The 18434-nt window shown below is 48.4% G+C and overlaps 1 protein-coding gene and 1 pseudogene across 1 annotated transcript; both read right to left on the bottom strand.

Annotated features, from left to right (window-relative positions):
• Positions 1-9515: 9515 nt before the first annotated feature.
• LOC120411327 lies at positions 9516-10633 on the bottom strand (annotated as a pseudogene).
• A 4539-nt stretch (positions 10634-15172) lies between these two features.
• On the bottom strand, positions 15173-16157 carry LOC120411339 (feather keratin Cos1-2-like). The gene is made up of 2 exons (XM_039565708.1): positions 16119-16157; positions 15173-15811 (listed from the first exon to the last, which is right to left on the bottom strand). The coding sequence occupies exon 2, from the start codon at positions 15788-15790 to the stop codon at positions 15482-15484; it is 309 nt and encodes a 102-aa protein (XP_039421642.1). The 5' UTR covers positions 15791-15811; positions 16119-16157; the 3' UTR covers positions 15173-15481.
• Between the last annotated feature and the right edge of the window lie 2277 nt (positions 16158-18434).

The raw sequence follows: 18434 nt of genomic DNA, 5'->3' as shown, positions 1-18434 counted from the left end.
GTCACTCTATAATATAGAAGTCCAGTCCTATTTCATGCATTAACTTCTAATACTTTCCTGCTTGGATGTGTGTATGAACTTTCCTGCCTTGGAATGGAAATGTCCCTTCAAGAATACTCCCTTATGTCAAGTGAAAGAGATCTGCCCATGACCATTGGTATGCTGAGTTGATCAATATCTGTTTTAATAGTTTATTTTTGCTAGCTTTAATATAATTGCATTAATATAATTGCTTTGATACAGTGCACAATCCTATCATATTCTATACAGTACTAGTAGTTTTAGATTTTATACTGTGTAGTAAATAATTCATATTAAGATTGTCTAATAATTTGTCATAAAAAATAGTTCATTTTACAGATAGATAGATAGATATTTAATTTTCCATCATTATTCCTGTGGGACAAAGTTAATTAAACCATTTACAGTCTAGGGCTAAGATTGGATGCAACCTCACCCAGACTCCTCTCTGAGGAGGAATTTAGAAAGCCAGGGTGTCCTCTGTGCACCTCACAGTTCAACAGGACTTCTCTATTAAAAGGTCTGAAGGTCCCTCTCCACCTGTGACAATTTGGCATAGTTGGCAGGATGGCAAATTTTGAGAAATTGACAAAAGGCTTAAACATAATATTTACAGAGGCACAGTATAGTCAAGAAAACAAGGGACATGGTAATAGAAAAGGAAAAACACCCTGCCATTTTGGTGACAGAAGTACGTTGCAAAGCAATGAAATAAGGAATGTTGTCTTTGTTTGACTTAACTAAAACTTTGCAAATTAGAAGTTGAACACCTAGCTGGAGAGAAAGATGAAAAGGAATTGAATGCTAAAAAGAGATTGGGTGAAAACTTGAGGAACCAGTTGGATGATTTCTTCCAAAGACAAAGAGAATTAAATTTGCAAACTCCCTGTCTCAATGGGGAGGTGGAGGATAAGGAGGGGCTTTCCAGCCTTGCTAATGAGGCAGAGAGGGAGGCAGACTCCATTCAATCTGATTTCCCCACCCTTTTTTCATCGTCAGAGGAGTTTGATGCAGTAAAGCCAAACTGTCCACCTCACCCTAAACTCCATCCACTTGTAAAAGATGAATTAATTTATGAGGTGGGGCCCACTGTAACAACTAAAGATAAACCTTGCACTGCAATGCAACTGGTTAAACTGCAAGAGAGATGTAGCAAGGATTCCAAAGAAATCAGACCAGGCCAGCACCTCTATCAGAGCACACAGTCATGCTCAGCAGTGGGATGGCACACAGGGTTTTTACATTAGGCCCATTTATGTAATTTAGGTGCTATGTAGAAAAGCAAATATAATCCTTGCCTTTAGGCCCCAAGGACTCTGCAAATAACAGCCACACCCATGAACATTCTTGTCTGGCTCAGACCACAGGATCCATTCATGCAAGTCCACATCCTGGAGGAAGAGAACAGGGCTCCCATCTGACCTGTTGCAGAATGAGGAAAAGGGGAGTGAAGAGTGTCCTGGTTTAAATGACAGATGTCTGCACAGGAAGGTGGGAACCTGCCTTGGAATGGAAAATGTGACCCCTTCCCTCCAAATTATTACAGCTTTGAAATGATGGGGATTTCAGGGAAAGATATGGGAAAAAGAATAAAAGTTCTTTACTAGTATATATAACAAGGCAAACAAACCACAACAGCAGCAACAACAAACAGAAGCAGACACCCGGTGCCAGCCACTCCCGGCTGCCGGCCCTTTCCCCTCGGTGCAGTTCCGCTCACGGCCGGCAGGGGCGCTGGTGGCTCCCGGCCGGGCAGGGCGGGTGCGGTGATTCCCCCGCGCCTGCAGGGGGCGCTGTGGCGCGAGCTCGCCGCCTCACTGCACGTGGCAATGGCGGCTCAGGCGGCAGAAGGGAAGGAAGAGGGGCTTCCTTTACAAACTTATGGTGGGCAGTCAGTCCCGGTGCCCCTCCGGATGGCAAAATGGGCTGCAGCAGGAACCTCAGAGCGGCAGCTGGAACGGCAGAGGGGGGCACACCCCGGGGTGGTGGACGAAATGTAAGAGAAAACTCCGCAGCTTTAGCAGGAGCCGGGGGGTCAGGCGGACATGGGGTGTTGGGTTAGAGTGTAGCGAAAAAGCCCAAGGCAGCAGCAGAAAATAGTGGGGCTGGGCAGTGGCAGCCAGGCTCGTCTGTAGCAGCTGCTGCATGCAGCTGGGGAGATGCACCCTCTGGGAAGGGGGAGGGGGTTGGGGTCCCGGGTTTTTCCCCTGAGGCACCCGAGTAGATGGTGAGGGTCCTTTCCAGTCAGATCGGGTGTTAGTAAGGTCCCAGTTCACCGGGTGCTCTTAGGAGCAGATGCTCACCCACAGTAAAGAAGAAGCAGTGCTGGGCTGGACTCCATGGTGGCAGCGAATTCTTCTCGTGGCAGCAGCAACTTGACCATTCCCCTCTGATCCCAAGAGTGAGAGAGAGGAGCCAAGACCAGACCTTCCCCCCCAGCCAAAATCTTGCGATATCTCTGCCTTTCCAAGAGAAAGTCCCTCAGCTACCACAGCGCAACTGCATCCTTCCCCCCACCTTGGCCACTTCTTTTGTCTCGTAAGTACTGGTTGTTACTATCTCTTAGGCAACAGATGGGAGAAAATTCCTTGAGAGAAAAAGAAGAAAAACAAAAAAAAAGAAAAATCCTAATCTGCAACAAAGAGATGGGAGAGTTAATAATTGGTCTGGTCCTGCACTGCTCCAGGCCTTGAGATTTTCTCTTGTGGAAGCAATAATTTCCTGAAATGAGTTGCAAAACATTCCAGCTAATGATATGGTCAGTGTTTCAGATTCCTGCATTGTTAACTTTTGATTCCTGTGTTTATGTTTATTCCCCCATGGATATTTACTCTGAGGGCTGATGAGAATTCCAAGAATTTCTATTGCAGGAGCATGTCATTGCTACCATAAGCTGCATAGGAAGTCCTGGAGGGTTCCCTTGCAGGCCAGAGTCACTGGCCTGGCACGCTCCTGTGGGGAGTTTCCAGGCAAGCTGACAGGGCACACAAAGCCAAGCTCCTTCCAGCCGTGCAATCCTTGGCCAGAGAGCCAAGGGTTCCCATGTGTGAGGACAGGTACTGCTCACCTGCAGAACTGCTCCTTTAGAAGAGGTGCTCTCACCTTGCTCTGGTGAGGGTGAAAAGACGCATCAGGGAATTAATTCAAGACTGGCCCTGACGTTGAAGGGATGCAGGGATTCTCTACTGGGGCAGGAGTTTGCCAGTTCCTCAGAGGTCCCCACCGGTCCCCAGTGCTCTGTTGCCAGGGTTGGCACCTGATTCCTCTCTCAGATATCCTTGAATAGAATGGAATCCCTGTGGCCTGACTCAGTCTGGTTATATCTGGGCCCTTCTGGCAGAGCTGTAAGAGCAGCAGCAAGCACTGCCCAGGACATGGCCATGGGGCCTAAGTCACTGCACACTTAACTACTGCTTTTCTTTCCACCTTCTTCCCTTCCTTGCTCCCTCTCTGCCTCCATTTATCTCTGCCTCACCTTCTAAATCACTCAGGCCAAGGTTTCTCACTTGTGTCTCTGAGGAAGTTCTCTACTGCTGTTTGGATTTTCTGCCCTCTAAACATGGGTTCTGTATTTCGAAGATGCAGCTGTGCCCATTAACACTAACAGGCGTCCCTACTGTATTTTCTGACTGGTACATACAGCTGTGTGTAATTTCTTTTTGTGTGTCAAAACTGCCAAAGACCCCTCTTTCCTCCATTCTAGCTTTGATTTGTGGATATTTGGACCCTGGATAACAGGAAATTGGGAGAAGGATGTAACTTTCTTAGCTGCTCCATAGATCCCAGAACCAGGGTGACACAACAGACCATTTCCTGGGAATTTTGTGGAACAAGAGAGCAGGAATCTGGGAGTGGGGCCACAGGCAGTTGTCCTCTAGGACAACCTTACATGAGGTAAAGGTCATTACTGTGCTGTGGAACCACACTGATCTGAGAGCTGAGAGCTCTTGCCCTCACAATTTTGCTGTCCCCAGCCCTTGTGTTCTTGCTGATGAGCAAGGAATGGGGAAAATTCTTCCATGAGAACTTGCACCACACCTCTAGGTTTGCTTCCTGTAGCCTTTCCTTGCACTTCTACTGTTTCTCACATTTTTCCAGACACTGTGGGCCAGAGCACCATCACCCAGAAAAAGGACCAAGTCATGGTGGGACAGAATCACCTTCCAGACCACTCACACCTATCAGAGCTCTGACTTTTACACTATGATCTGATACCAGCAGAGGAGAGGACAGGTTCCGCCCAGTTGTTGTCATATCAGGCAGCAACTGGGTCCAAGGAGAGGAGCCCGTTCACCACATTGCTAAACACCACATGAAGTTCAGCTTCCTGACCTGATGTCTTGTGAGGTTTCTTGTTTGCCAGAGGGCAGATGCAACATGTTTCAAAAGGGCTGCTCAGCTTGTCCTGCCTTTGGAGCAATCCCATTTGCTGCTCTTTGATGTGGGCTCCAAGGATAATGTCCAAAGTGTTTCTAGACTGACTGCAGAGCTCTGGGGTAAAGTAAGGGTGTGAGGGCCCAAGTTGGAAAAGCTTGAGTAGAAAAGAACTCATCCCATGGGTGAATGCCTGACTGCAGGCTTTGTGCTGCAGGTGGAGATTTGGTTTTGATTGCCAGAGAAATGTCTGTGATGAATGAGGGGTACTGAGCAAGGATGGGAAATATTTGATAAAGTCATACAAATAATCTTTAAGCCTCGTAAGAAATCAACGGCATCCTTTACCTACCTCTTTATTCATCCTTCCATCCATCCATCCATTGGTATTGGATCTGTGCAAAGGAATTCACTGCTCTCTTGAGGAGGTATTATACAGAAATGGATCTCCTTGGCACACACATCTAGAGTTCCCAGAGGAACAGTTTTTGTACAGTAGCATCAGACTCAGATGCTGGCTGGGTTGCCCGCAGTGGTTTTAAAACATGTGTGATCCCCCTAAAGGCATTACATGGCCCTGCCCCTAATGAAGTGTGGAATGTTTTTCACCACTCATTAAGAACTGGAAGGCAAATCATTCCCATGTGGTTAATTGGGGAGCTTTTCCAGTTTTGTTGGTTTGTTTGTTTTTACTGGCAAGGAGACGGTAAACAGGAGGATTTTAATCAGCTCTCAAAACAGTGGCATTTCTTTCTGTATTCTTTTGTCTGAGCCTTTGCCCTTTGTTTCTAGTAAAAGTCAAGGCATTCTCATGATGCAAATTTAGTGGATCAAGGTGCCTGTGTGGGAGATGCAGTATTTAGCTCTGGTGAGAGTCCTCTGAGCCTGGACATCTAGTGGAATTTTCACTCACCTTAAACTCCACTTCTCCAGCCTGTATCTCCCCAGTTTGGCTATAAGAATTATTTGGTAGAGAGGACAGAAGATTTTGGTAAAGCCAATGTGAACTGAATGTCCACTGCTCTGGTTGAATGGTGGGAACCAATTGTGTGATCCACGTGCATTTCCATGTGTGCATGACTTGCTCCAGCAAATGATTAGATGTGAGCCCCCCACTTGCCATCGGAGCCTGTACCAGCAGCCCCACCTGATTGCCGAACCTCACACCCATGGCCAAAGTACTCTAGGGAGAGAGGTGGCACAGAGAGGGTTTTTGTGAGCAGGAGAGAAGTTGTGCTGGTTGCTCTAATCAGCTGCATCTGTCACACAAAGCACAAGTAAATCAGCCTCCTTTGAACCTCACTGAGCCTTTGGACTTGACACAGGAGTTGCAAAAAGTGATTTTCTCATGTCCAGCATATTTCTCTTTTGTCTCTAGACAGTGTAGGTCTTTTTGGGTGGGAGTCTTTTCAATAAAACCTGGAGATCTTCTCTGAATTTTTTTTGCCTAGGTTATTTTTAGTCTTTAAACTCTCTTGAGCACCACTGGGAGAAAATTTGATCCTTGTAAAATGTGGCTTGCCTGACCTGTATAGTAACTTTTGGAGGAGATAAATTTAGGTCTGAAATTGCCTGTTTCTCCCCACTGATGATCTGTGACAAACAGCTCAGGTGAAGACACCTGCTCTGGAGGTCCAGGAGATAAATTCTTTTCTATTTAGAGTTATGTCTCCAAATAAATATCAGAAAAGTCTCAATTATCTCAGATAAGCTCTGTCTTGGAGCACAGTTTGCTCATTTATAACATGAAAAGGAGGTTTATGAGACTGATTCCTTGCAGATGTCTCCACTGGGATGGTAAAGCTACGTGTGGTGTATCAAAGGCATTCACCTCAATCCTTTCCTTCATCCATGCAAAGCGAGCGGCGCTTCCCATGGGTGATTCTTCACCTCCTACAGCAGGTCACCACCAGAGACACCTGCAGAGATACCTGCAATACCTCTCCCCACTGTCCTGAGTAAGGGCTGCAGATCATTTGCCTGATGCACAGCTCAGATGTTTATTTAGATTGTTATGATTTACACCTTAGCTGTGACAGGTGCTCTGGCATCTAAAATGAGCTTGGGAACACTTTGAGAGGACCAAAGGCTGGGTGCTTTGCCCTGGCTGCAACACCCTTGCTGTACTGGGGGAGCAATGGAGTGGAGAGGGAGAGGGAATACACATCCCTCTTCCCATCCATGAGTAAAATGGGTTCTTTCATTTTGCAGGCTCCCTAAGTCCTTGTTTACCCTCACCCGAGCTGTTTAATTAACTTGAATTAAATTTAATTTAACAACAGCTAGTTAATTAGCTGTACTAATTAACACTTGGTTTATTGTCAGGTTTGTGGAAACCAGTGTCATCCTGGCGTGAGAGGAGACAACTTTTGGGTGAGACAACAGTGAAACATGCCCTGAGGTGGCTGGTGCCTGGGTGACAGGGTGTGTGAAAGGGTTTGGGCAAGTGCCTGGAGCAGTTATCACCTCCCATATCCTGGGATTTTACACTTCAGCAGGCTAAAAATCCTGGTGAATTGGTGTCCCAGCTGATAGGAAGGTGCCTTGCTTGCCCCAATGAAAACCAGCAGCTTTTGGCACTGTGTTGGAGTTTGACCTGTGCCAGTTGAGCCATGACTCATTTCAGTCAGAGGATTGTGGTTAGGGCAGGGACAAAACCACCTCTGGGAATGCCACGACTGAGCCAGGGATCCAAACTGCATCTGAGAACACAGTGGTTGGGACAGAGACTTAAACCACGTGTGAGGACACCATAACTGAGACAGGGACCCAAACAGTAACTCCAGTAAGCATTCTTTCCAACCTGAACCATTCTATGATCCCGTAATTCCATTATTTTAGCATTATGCTGTCTACTGTGGAAACATGTGCATTTCCATTCCTGGTGACAATTTCTGTTCCTTGTATACTCAAGGAACAGAAAAGACAGCGCCCATGACTGTGGAAGATGGGTGATAGTCCCTTGATACGGGGGGAATCCCTGCTCACACTCTCATACAGCCAGAGTTGCTCCAAGCAGTTCTGCTCCTGCTGGTCCCTCCAGGTCCCAGGTCTGAGCTGCAGCTCCTGCTTGCTCCACACTCCCAGCCTCTATTTCTGGGGCTGCTGCCAGCTTTTCATGGACCACTAGGCTGACAATACCAGCCCCAAGGGCAGCACCAGCCTGTGGGGCTCTGGGGTGAAGGGGCTGTAGTGTGCCAATGTCCCTCCCTGGGTGTGGGGTGCCAGTGTCACTCCTTGGCTGTGCAGGGCCAAGGGCAGAGATGAGTGATGAGATTGGGGTGTTGGGGAAGATGAAACAGGAAAGCCTTATAAATATGATTGCCTGACAAAAGATTTTGAGAATATGAAAACTATAAGCGACATCGAAATGAAAGCCACTTTTGAAATACCAAGTCTTAGTTACTGAACAACTGGAAAACAATGGTATGGCCGACTGAAGGTAATCCCCTCTTGATTGAACAATACCCTCTGCTTGCAGGCAGGTCCAAGGGTCAGAGCAGACCCTACTAGCTCAGCAGAAGGGGTCCAAAGAGTAGTTTTTAGAAGTTAAGATGTAACACTCTATGGTAATATAAGAACTCTTATAGGCTGTATGTAAATGCTATAGGATTTGTATCTTGTATTAGATTGGTTAGTGACAATTAGAATATTCAGTACAGAAGATGATTTATTGTATTGTAACCAGAACTTCAGTCACTCTCACTTCCTCTCTTACTCTTCGCACACTCTTACATATTCCACTCTTACCACACTCTTACTCTCTCTTACTACACTCTCTCTCACTTCTTCATTCTCATTCCTCTCTCGCTCTCTCTCTCTCTTTACTTACTATCTTGCTCTCTTGGGCCTGCTCAGAGCTGCAGCTGGCAGCTCTAAGCAGTGCCCCTATACCCACGCCCTTTGCAATAAACCGCATGATCCAAGATCTGACTATAGAGATCTCTCGTCACCGTCCCCGTCGCTGTCCGAACCACCCCAAAGCTCCTACATTGGGGGCTGATTTTGGGACTGCCACATGGTGGCCCAACAGTTCCATCAAGTCTGCTGTGACCTCTGGCTTCTTCACAGACCTCTTTGCCCTGGTGTGTCCTCCCAGACTGAAATTGAACAGGGCCCATATTTTTCCTGTCTTCCTTTTATCAGCAGAATACCCCTGGAAACTTTTCCTATTGCCCTTGATGTCCCTGGCCAGTTTTAGTTCTGTCAGGGCTTTAACTTTCCAAACCCAATCCCTGATTGCTCAGGCAATTTCTTTGTCGCTACAACACCCAGTGGGGATGGAGGGATAACTGCTCTTGCAAGGAGCCGTTCCAGAGCAGAGCTGGCATTTGGCAGGACCAAAAAGGCTTTCCCAGGCTTGGAGGAGACAAAGTACCACAGAGCAGCCACAGGTCTTTGGGCACTCTGGAGCTGCAGTCCCCACAGGGGTGTTGAGTTCACTGGGAGAGGGGGACTCATTTTTGTGGGATACCAATCTTAACTTGAGAGTTAACTCAGGCCTGAACACCTGAGCAGTGGTTGGGCCCTGCCAGGTGCTGAAGGACCACATGGGGTACATCTACCTGTGCCTGTGTGCACTGGCCATGGATTCTACACCAAGTAACGGAGAAGAGGGAAAGCAAGAGGTGAAACTGTGGACTGTTCCCAGATATTTTTGTCTTGCCAGTCCTGCCACCCTTTGGAGTCATCCTCTATTTAAACTGCCTACTCCAGAAAAAGCTCATGAGAGATCTGTTCCCCAGGAGCCGAAGGGGCTGCTGACCTCATCCACTGCCCTCCTGCAGCCGTGGGCTCCTCACTGAAAGGCAGCAGTGGTTGGGCAGCTCCCCTTTCACACAGTGTGTTCCAAGGAACAGTGCTTGAGGCTGACCTGGGAAGAGATGTAGCAAGGCTGCATGGACTGGTGGCCGTTGGTTTGAGGTAGTCAGGAGCATCTCCTTCACCTCCAAGGGACAGGGCACAGAAGACAACCAAGTTAAGTGAGTCCTACGCTCTCCTTCCTCTGGGAATGAGGAAGGGTCCCTTTTGTGCCCAACCTAATCCTCTCCAAAAACAACCTTTCTCCCTTAGCTCACTGAAGAGTTGTCACAGAATGAAAGAGGACTCAGAGGCCCAGGTTTGGATGCAAAACAACTTTAATGAGTCTAAAGAAGAAAAGGAGGAGGCTCACAGAGGGCACCAGGAGCAGCCTCTAAGATGCAGTGGGGGTGTCCGTCTGTCAGGCCTGCAGAGGGAAGGAGGCCAACAGGTCCCACTAGGCTGTCCTAGGGAGACGTGGACAGCAAAGGAGAGAGAGGAAGGTGAAAAACGGAAAAGTAGACAATGGGTATTGCAGGCTGGATGCTTCCTGCCACCCTTTACAGAAGAAGCCAGAGATGAAGAGGTATTTTAAATACAAAGGTCTAAAGCTCTCTCTCTTGTATAACACCATGTTCTGAGGTCTTGGAGGTTCTTGATCGAGGACATTGTTAGCAGCTTTAGCAAGGAAGGCACCTGTTCTCACAGGAGCGGCTGGTGATGCAGGAGATGTCAAAGCCCCCGGAGCTGATGGGCACTCCTTCAGAGCTGAGGATGTTGCCAACGGCAGCGGAGGTGGAGGATCCCACGGCGGTGTTCTGTGGGAAGGAGCTGAGGATGGGCCCGGGCAGGGTCACCACGACTGGGGAGGGTTGGATGACGACGGTGGAGCTCTGGCACTGCCTGACACAGCACTCATTGCAGCTGTTGGCCAGCGGGCAGGGACCGCAGGGCTGGCAGCAAGGGTTGCAGGACATGGCTTGGGGTCACAGGTGCACCTGGCACAGAGGGCAGGGAGAAGCAGAATGTAAGGACGCTTGAGAAGCAGCAGTGCCCCCAAGCACCCTGCAGCCAAGGCACCTCCTGGCCCACACTGCAGTGCCCACCTCAAAGCCCAGGAGCCACCTCAGCCAAGTCCCAGCCTCTCTCTGCACAAGATCTTCTCCCCCCTGCCTTCTCCCAGCAGAAGCAGCTGCCAGCCCTGGGTTCTGACAGCCCCGATCAGCTGAGACCTCCAGCCAGGAAAGAGCTGGTCTGGAAGCAGGAGGAGAGAAGGAGAAGGATTGGAGGCTTCCCACTCACCTGATTCCTGAGGAGGAGGAGGAGGTGAGAGAAGTGGATGCGAGAGCAGAGACTTGGGCTGCCTTTTATAGCAGTCCTGCACTGCCTCAGGCCCAGTAGCACCTTGGTGGAAGTAATAATTTTGTGACCAGCGCATGTCAAGTGTGCACCATCCCAGCTAATGGCAGGGGCTGTGTCCTGGTTTCCTGCAATTTGGCCTCTTCATTTCCTGTCTAATTCCGTGTGCTTTCCTATATGAAGGGTTCCTTCTGTAAGTGCCGGGAAGACAAGCACAAGGATTTCCGTGGCAGAAAGACGTCAGCACAGGCAGAAGGCTCTGATCAAGTGCCAGCGGCATCTCTTGTGGGCAGGTGATGTTTACTTGGGTCATTTCTGATTGGGTTGTTTGTGGCAAAGTTGTCAGGAAATGGGCACTGCTCTGTTGCTTCTTGCTCACATGCCTAAGAAATGCCACGTGAGGGGACATGACAGAGCTTTTGATGTTCTTTCCTTCTTCCACTCTGCTCTTTCTTACCACCTGCTGTCTGTGTCTCCCCAGGCCAGTCTAGTTGGGATGTGTTACCCTCTGTCCCTTGGCAGGGGAGCAGATGGATACCCTGCTGGAGCTCCACTGCACGTTAGGGGCTGCCCCTGATGCCCTCTGTGAGCCACCTCCTTTTCTTCCTTCGACTCATTAAAGTTGTTCATCCAAACCTGAGCCTCCAAGTCATCCTTTGTTCTCTGGCAACGCTTCCAGTCTGCTCAGGGAAAAAGGTGGAGAACCTGTGTGTGGGAGTCCCTGTAGTGGATTTTACTTTGTGTCCTTTCCCTTGGAGCTGATGAAGACATCCCTGGCTACTCCAATGGCCATCAGGGAGATCCTGGATGCAAAGAGTGGCAGCAGTGAATGTGGGAAACAATCTTCACTGTGAGAGGAACAGCCCACAACCTCATCCGTTCCTTCTTCTCCTCTCCATTACCCACTCCATGAGTAGCACACATGGTCAAAGACATGACACCCTTTATGACACCTGTACTTCCTACAGTCCTCCAGCACCTGGCAGGGCCCAGCTGCTGTCCCGACACGCAGGGCTGAGGTGATTCACAAGTTGGGATAACGTCTGCCACAATCAGGCTGCGCAGAGAAAAGCAATATGTAGTATTTGTCAATTGCTCCTCTAAGTGTTAACATCTAACACAGCTACAACCTCCCTTAAAATGCAATAGCACCAAACAAATTTCTTACGCCTGGGACAACACTAAGTTACCTATAGGATGGGTTTTGCTGTGTGGCTGACCGGCCTACTCGTGTTCTGGCCAGTATTTTTCAAGTGCCCTGTGTGATTGGTAGGTTAACTCCTCTACTATTTCACCAAAAGGATGTGAAGCACAAAAGAGAAAACTGCTCAGCTTATCAGTCGACAGAGGATTGTGATCCTCTAGTTACCCTATCTAGTGAGAGTGACCTGGTTGCTGCTGCCCTTTGAACACCTGGAGTTGGGGTAGCTGTGAACTATCACACCATAAAGAGAACCACGTGTGCTTTAGTTAAAGATATAAATTACACTTCACAAGCATTAACAGGTCTGAGGACAGAAATGACACAAGTCAGAGAAGCTGCCCTTGAAAATCGAGCAGCAATTGACTACTTCTTGTTGAAACATAATCACGGATGTGAAGAATTTAAAGGGATGTATTCAGTCTTTCCAATAACTCCTGACTAATGGAAAGAAATAACTAAAGAAACCAGCCACAAGTGCTACAGAGAGAGAGGGACTAGATTTTTCTTGGCTGCTTTTGTGGCCCGATACTCCTCAGCTTAGGATGGTTAAAACAATCTGTTGTACTTATTGTAATGTGATGCAGTACTCATGACCTTAATCACTTGTTTAATTCAGTGCTTACTGTTGTGCAGACTCAGTTAATAGAATAACTGGATATGACACTTTAAAGAAATTATATTAAAGTCTCAAAGGGGGCATTTGTTACTAAACAAGTTGTATTTCTTCAAGAAGTCTTTGCAGCAGTGGGGGAAGATGACTTTAGCACATATTGTATGATCCCTATATTCATGGTTAATGCTTTGTAGCAGACAGTGCTTAGTACAAATACCAGAGATTAACGTGACCTTTTGTTAACTCTCTACATCTATGACTGATAAGTCTTGTGTCAGCTAATGCTTCCTTATTTACTTATATTAGTGATTAATATGTACTAGCCAATGTCTTAGTTTTGAGACGTCCTGGTTTGAAAGACACGTGCCTGCCAAGAAAGGCGGAAACCTTCCTTGGAATGGAGAATATGACCCCTGTCACTCGGAATTATTATAACTTTGAAATTAAGGGGCTTTCGGGCAAAGATTTGGGAAAAGGAATAACAGTTCTTTACTAGTATGTGTATGTATAACAAGGCAAACACAGAACAACAAAGAAGAACAGAAAACCCAATAAGCAGTCTCTTCCCGCTCTTTAAGCACATTCCCCTCGGTGCAGTTCCGCTCACGGCCGGCAGGGGCGCTGGTGGCTCCCGGCTGGGCAGGGCGGGTGTGGTGATTCCCTGCGCCTGCAGGGGGCGCTGTGGCGCCAGCTTGGCCTTGTCTCCCTCACGTGGCAATGGCGGGTGGGCTGGATGGCAAAAATGGCTGCAGCAGGAACCTCGGAGCAGCAGCCGGAACGGCAGGGCGGGCTCACCAGGGAGCAAGCAAGAGGCAGCAGAAACATGGCAGTGGCAGCCCGGCTCCCAAACACGGCGGGAGAGGCTCCCCTGGAGGGGGAAAGGGCCAGGGTTTCCCCTGAGGCAGCTGAGCAGATGGTGAAAGGTTTCCCCCCTAGTGAGCTAGGATGTTAATAAGGCTCCAGTGCAGCAGCAGCTGCCACAAGCAGAGCATCACTCACGGTAGGATAAGTAAGCAGGAGACAGAGCCTTGCAGGGGTGGCGAATTCCCCCACAGCGACCACAGCCTGCTTTCCTCTGAATGCTGAGAGAGCAAGAGCGTTAGGAGCTGTGCCCAGCCCCCTTTTTCCCAGCCCAAATCTTGAGTTATCTCTGCCTTTCCAAGAGAAACCCTCCAGCTAAGAGAGTAGCCAGCCACACCCTTCCCATGGCAATTCTTTTGTCCCTCTTAAGGATCAGTCCTTACTGTTTCTTAGTGACAGATGGGACAAAATTCCATGAAAGAAAGAAGCAAAAGGGAAAATCCTAAACCTCAACATGAGAACAAGGATTGTGTGTCAGAATGAAAAATGATAAGAGAAGTACCTTATGACCTGACCACATATTTAAGATACTCTCATGGAGAAAAGATTAATCGGAAGATCTGGAACCATATCCAAACAAGTCTATGGAAATAAATAACATATATGCATGATGAATATGTATTCTTTTACAGCATACAACCTGGTCTGTTAGGTTACTGAGCATGCTCTGAGGAGACATCCCCATGCATCCAGCTCTGCTAATAAAGTAATGTCAGCTTTCTGACCCAGGAAATTGGCTGGAGATTTTATTTCCAGGTTTTTGGTGACAATGGGGCTTTGAGCAGCCTGGTCTAGTGGAAGGTGTCCTTGCCCACAGCAGCTGGATGGGACAAGATTGTCTAACCTAAACCATTCGATGACTCTATGATCTGTGGGCTGTCTATGGCAGACCCTGTCTTCACCAGGGTCCATCTTCCTTTGTCTGTCTTGCAGTCCCCCTTGGGCACGGGTTTGGTCAAACGCTTCAGTCAGGAAGACACTGATGGACAGATTACATCTACCCGTACATGGGAGAAATGTGAATTAACAGTGAAGCAGTAAGTCATCTGCACATACTCAAGCAAAAGTCATTTACCACTGCATATGCTGAGCATGGCTGATACCAATCCTAACTTTTGAAATACCTCAGTGCTGCATCTTATGAGAGAGCTGGGCACTGCATGAGCTGAGGGACTCTATGAGATGTGTGTGGACCCTAGACCGGGTAATGGAGGGGAGGAGAAGGTAGAGATGAGGTTGTGGGCTGTTGCCACACATTGCTGTTTCCCAGCTGTTGGGAGGAAAAGGTTAAAACTGGAAGATTTGGAGAGGAGGATGATAGATTTGCACAAAGTGACCTTGTAGCTGGGGAGGCTGAGAATATCCACGCGAGAAACTTCACATATTTACTGCTGATTACCCTCTGTCGCTTGAGGGATAATAGAAAAGCTATCAGAACCTTAAGAGGCATCTCTCACAGACAGTCTTGAGCCTCCTGCTGAGAGACAGAGAGATCAAAAAGCTCAGAGGTCACAAAAGCACAGCATTGCGATGAACTGCGCGTGCATGAGGCCCCTTGAGATATTGGGACAGGCAGTGACCTGCCAGGATTGGACTCAGCCTAACGGTGCCACTGTTGCCATTTTATGTGTCTCTGTAGCCTGGCGATGCCTTGGGACCTTTCAGTTAATGAAATAAATCAAGTCTTTGCATTTCAGCTGCGGTTTGGTGACTTGCACATATCAATTCACACACCAACCCACTCCTGCTACCCTCTGGAGCCTCGGTGTTCCTGATGGCCATTGGCTGTGCAGTATCCAGGTGCGTTTTCCTCAGCTCCAAGGGAAAAGGGCACAAAATAAAATTCACTGCAGGGACTCCCACCTTCTGCTTCTCTACCTTTTACCCTGAGCAGACTGGAAGAGTTGCTGTGGAAAGAAAGAGAACTTGGAGGACAAGGCTTGGATGCAAAATAACTTTATTGAGTCAAAAGAAGAAAAGGAGATGGCTCACAGAGAGCACCAGGAGCAGCCACTAAGATGCAATGGAGCTCCTGCAGAGTGTGCATCTGCCCACCCTGCAGAGGAAGGGAGTGCAACACGTCCCCACTAGGCTGGTCTGGGGAGACACAGACAGCAAGAGAGGAGAAAGAAAAGTAGAAGGGAATAATGGCTTGACGTTGTAAATGCAATGCCCCAAAGCTCTATCTCCCTCCCAGAACCAGGTTCTGGCATCTTGGAGAATCGTGCCCAAGGACGTTGCCAGCAGATTTAGCAGGGACGACATCTGCTGCCACCATAGCAGTTGGTGATGCAGGAGATGTCAAAGCCGCCAGAGTTGATGGGCACTCCGCCAGAGCTGAGGATGCTGCCAACAGCAGCGGAGGTGGAGGATCCCACCACGGTGTTCTGTGGGAAGGAGCTGAGGATGGGCCCGGGCAGGGTCACCACGACTGGGGAGGGCTGGATGGCCACGGTGGAGCTCTGGCACTGCCTGACACAGCACTCATTGCAGCTGTTGGCCAGCGGGCAGGGGCCGCAGGGCTGGCAGCAAGGGTTGCAGGGCTGGCAGCAGGACATGGCTCGGGGTCACAGGTGCACCTGGCACAGAGGGCAGGGAGAAGCAGAATGTAAGGACGCTTGAGAAGCAGCAGTGCCCCCAAGCACCATGCAGCCGAGGCACCTCCTGGCCCACACTGCAGTGCCCACCTCAAAGCCCAGGAGCCACCTCAGACAAGTCCCAGCCTCTCTCTGCACAAGATATTCTTTCCCCTGCCCTCTCCCAGCAGAAGCAGCTGCCAGCCCTGGGCTCTGACAGCCTCGATCAGCTGAGACCTCCAGCCAGGAAAGAGCTGGTCTGGAAGCAGGAGGAGAGAAGGAGGAGAAGGATTGGAGGCTTCCCACTCACCTGATTCCTGAGGAGGAGGTGAGAGAAGTGGATGCGAGAGCAGAGACTTGGGCTGCCTTTTATAGCAGTCCTGCACTGCCTCAGGCCCAGTAGCACCTTGGTGGAAGTGATAATTTTGTGACAGCTCATGGCAAGTGTGCCCCATCCCAGCTAATGGCAGGGGCTGTGTCCATATTTCCTGCACTCCCTCCTTTTCATTTCCTGCACATGTCACATGCTTTTCTACATGAATTCTTCTGTAAGTGCTGAGATAAGAGGCCGAAGAATTTCCGGGACATAAAAATATCAGCACAGACGGAATGCTTATATCATGGTCTGGTGGCATTCCATGCAGGCACATAATGTAAAGCTGTGTAATTTCTATGGGTTTGTTTATGGCAAAGCTCTAGTGGCAAAGTAGTTTTCACATCTTGGCATCCATGCCAACCTATAGGAAGGGCTCATCCTGGAACAGAGAAAAATGTGAGGAGGCAGAAATGTACAGTTGTGTACTAATCAAAACTCCCCCCATTCCACACCCTGCAGTTGCAGTGTAGGGCTGAAGGAAATAGCAGATTCATGAATGAAGGAGGGAAGTGGAATTTTTAAGAGAGAGGTGTGTTTGAACTGAGTCATAGAACCAAAGAATCATAGAATTTTTAAGGGTGGGAAGGACCTTAAAGATCATCTAGTCCTAACCCCCCCTTGCCATGGGCAAGGACAATGAAGTTAATTTAAGGGTTGTTTTGGGGGAAAGGGGGTGGTGTTTTTTTTCTTTTTTGCTGTTTCTCAACATCCTGCTCAAGTTTTTCCTTGTCAGTATCTTAAAACAAATGTCCCCCACCTCAGCTCTTTTTTTCTTTTCCCAGCCATCTATCCTTCACTGACCCTCTCTCATGGCTAATCCACTCTGTATGTTTCCCAGACAGGTCTTTCAGAGGATCTCAACTGTCTTTGTAGTCCCAAATTTCTGAGGTTCAAGCACTAAAGACTGTTCTCAATGAGCTCCAGGCTTCAGGAGAGGTGGGAGAGAGGGGTAGAAGCAAAGTACAGTTCTCCTGTGTTGTCATCCAGGCAGGAGACCCTTCGGTGCAAGGCTGAGCTCTGCAGGAAGGGCCTCAGTTCTCCCCTGGCATCCCAATTTCCCTCATGCACCCAGAGATTGGAAAAAGATTCTCTTCCTGTGAGGGGCTGGGGTTATTGCCTCAGGGGAAAGGAAATGGTGGTGAGAGAGCTTCTGCCATGGAACCGTCCCAGGATGGGATTGCATTTGCAGTGACGTGCAAAGGGAGAGCAAGGGCTGTTCTGACTGGTGCTCTCTCCTGTACCATGGCAGGAACTGGCAGTGGCTTGTCTGTGTCATCTTGCCGGCCCATGTGAATAACCTTTCCTCTCCCAGAGGTGCTCTGTGTGATGAGAGTTGGGAATGTGCCATCTGCAAGATGCCTCAGCACTGCAAATGTGTGCAATGAACATCTGGGGCTGCACTGAGCACTGCAAGGCTGTGATGGAAGAGCAGTGACTGTCTTCTCTGAGGGGAAGAGGTATTTCCCTCTCAGAAAAAAAGGAGAAAAAGTTGTGGGTTGAGGTAAAGGCAGAGGGATTACTTATCAATCACCAGCACAGAAAAAACAAGGCTTGACTTGGGGAACATTCATTTTGCACTTTACAAACAAAACAGAGCAAGATTGTGCAAAAAAACACTAAAATAACTTCATCTCCAACTCTTTTTCACAGATGCAACTGCTCTTCCTCATCTCTGGTTCTCTTCTATTTTCTCCATGTTTAAGCAGCACAGTGGGGTGTAGAATGAGAACCTGCAGTCCGTACAAAACAGTTATTTTTTTGGGCAAAGATCGAGTTTAACAGACCTGATCATAAAAAAGCATCAGGATCTTGGTAGTTTGCCTAAAAAATTACACCTTCCTATCTTTCCAGACACAGTTGTTAGGCATGCAGACTCAATTTTTTTGGGGGGTATGGAGGTCCTGGTGCTTGAACACAAAAGGACTTTAACTCAAAGATGTTTGACTTCCCCTGTACCACACAGAGAGTCTGTTCTACATCTCACAACAGAGCACAACCCAGGCCCCAGTCCCTTCGGTCCAACACCCATTTGCTGTGAGATGCAGCCACTTCCTCACTCAGCACCAGGCGGATGAGCTGTACAAGTGCATCTGGCATTGGTCTGCAGAGGAGGAATCTGTGTCCCATCCCAGTCACCAGCAACACTCCAGCAAAAGAGAATCAATTCAGGGACTTAAATTCAGCGGTCTGCCTGGAACCACTCTGAGAAAAATCTGTGCATTCACATAAGGACAGGAAAAATTCAGCAGC

This window comes from Corvus cornix, chromosome 27 (genome assembly GCF_000738735.6).
Source record: "Corvus cornix cornix isolate S_Up_H32 chromosome 27, ASM73873v5, whole genome shotgun sequence".
In the NCBI taxonomy this organism is placed as follows: Eukaryota; Metazoa; Chordata; class Aves; order Passeriformes; family Corvidae; genus Corvus; species Corvus cornix.
Note: the sequence above shows the minus strand (reverse complement) of the source record. Positions and strands in the feature narration are given on the sequence as shown.

Excerpts from the sequence above, each read along its gene's own strand:
- LOC120411339 (XM_039565708.1), bottom strand. The coding sequence starts at position 15,790 with ATGTCCTGCTGCCAGCCCTGCAACCCTTGCTGCCAGCCCTGCGGCCCC.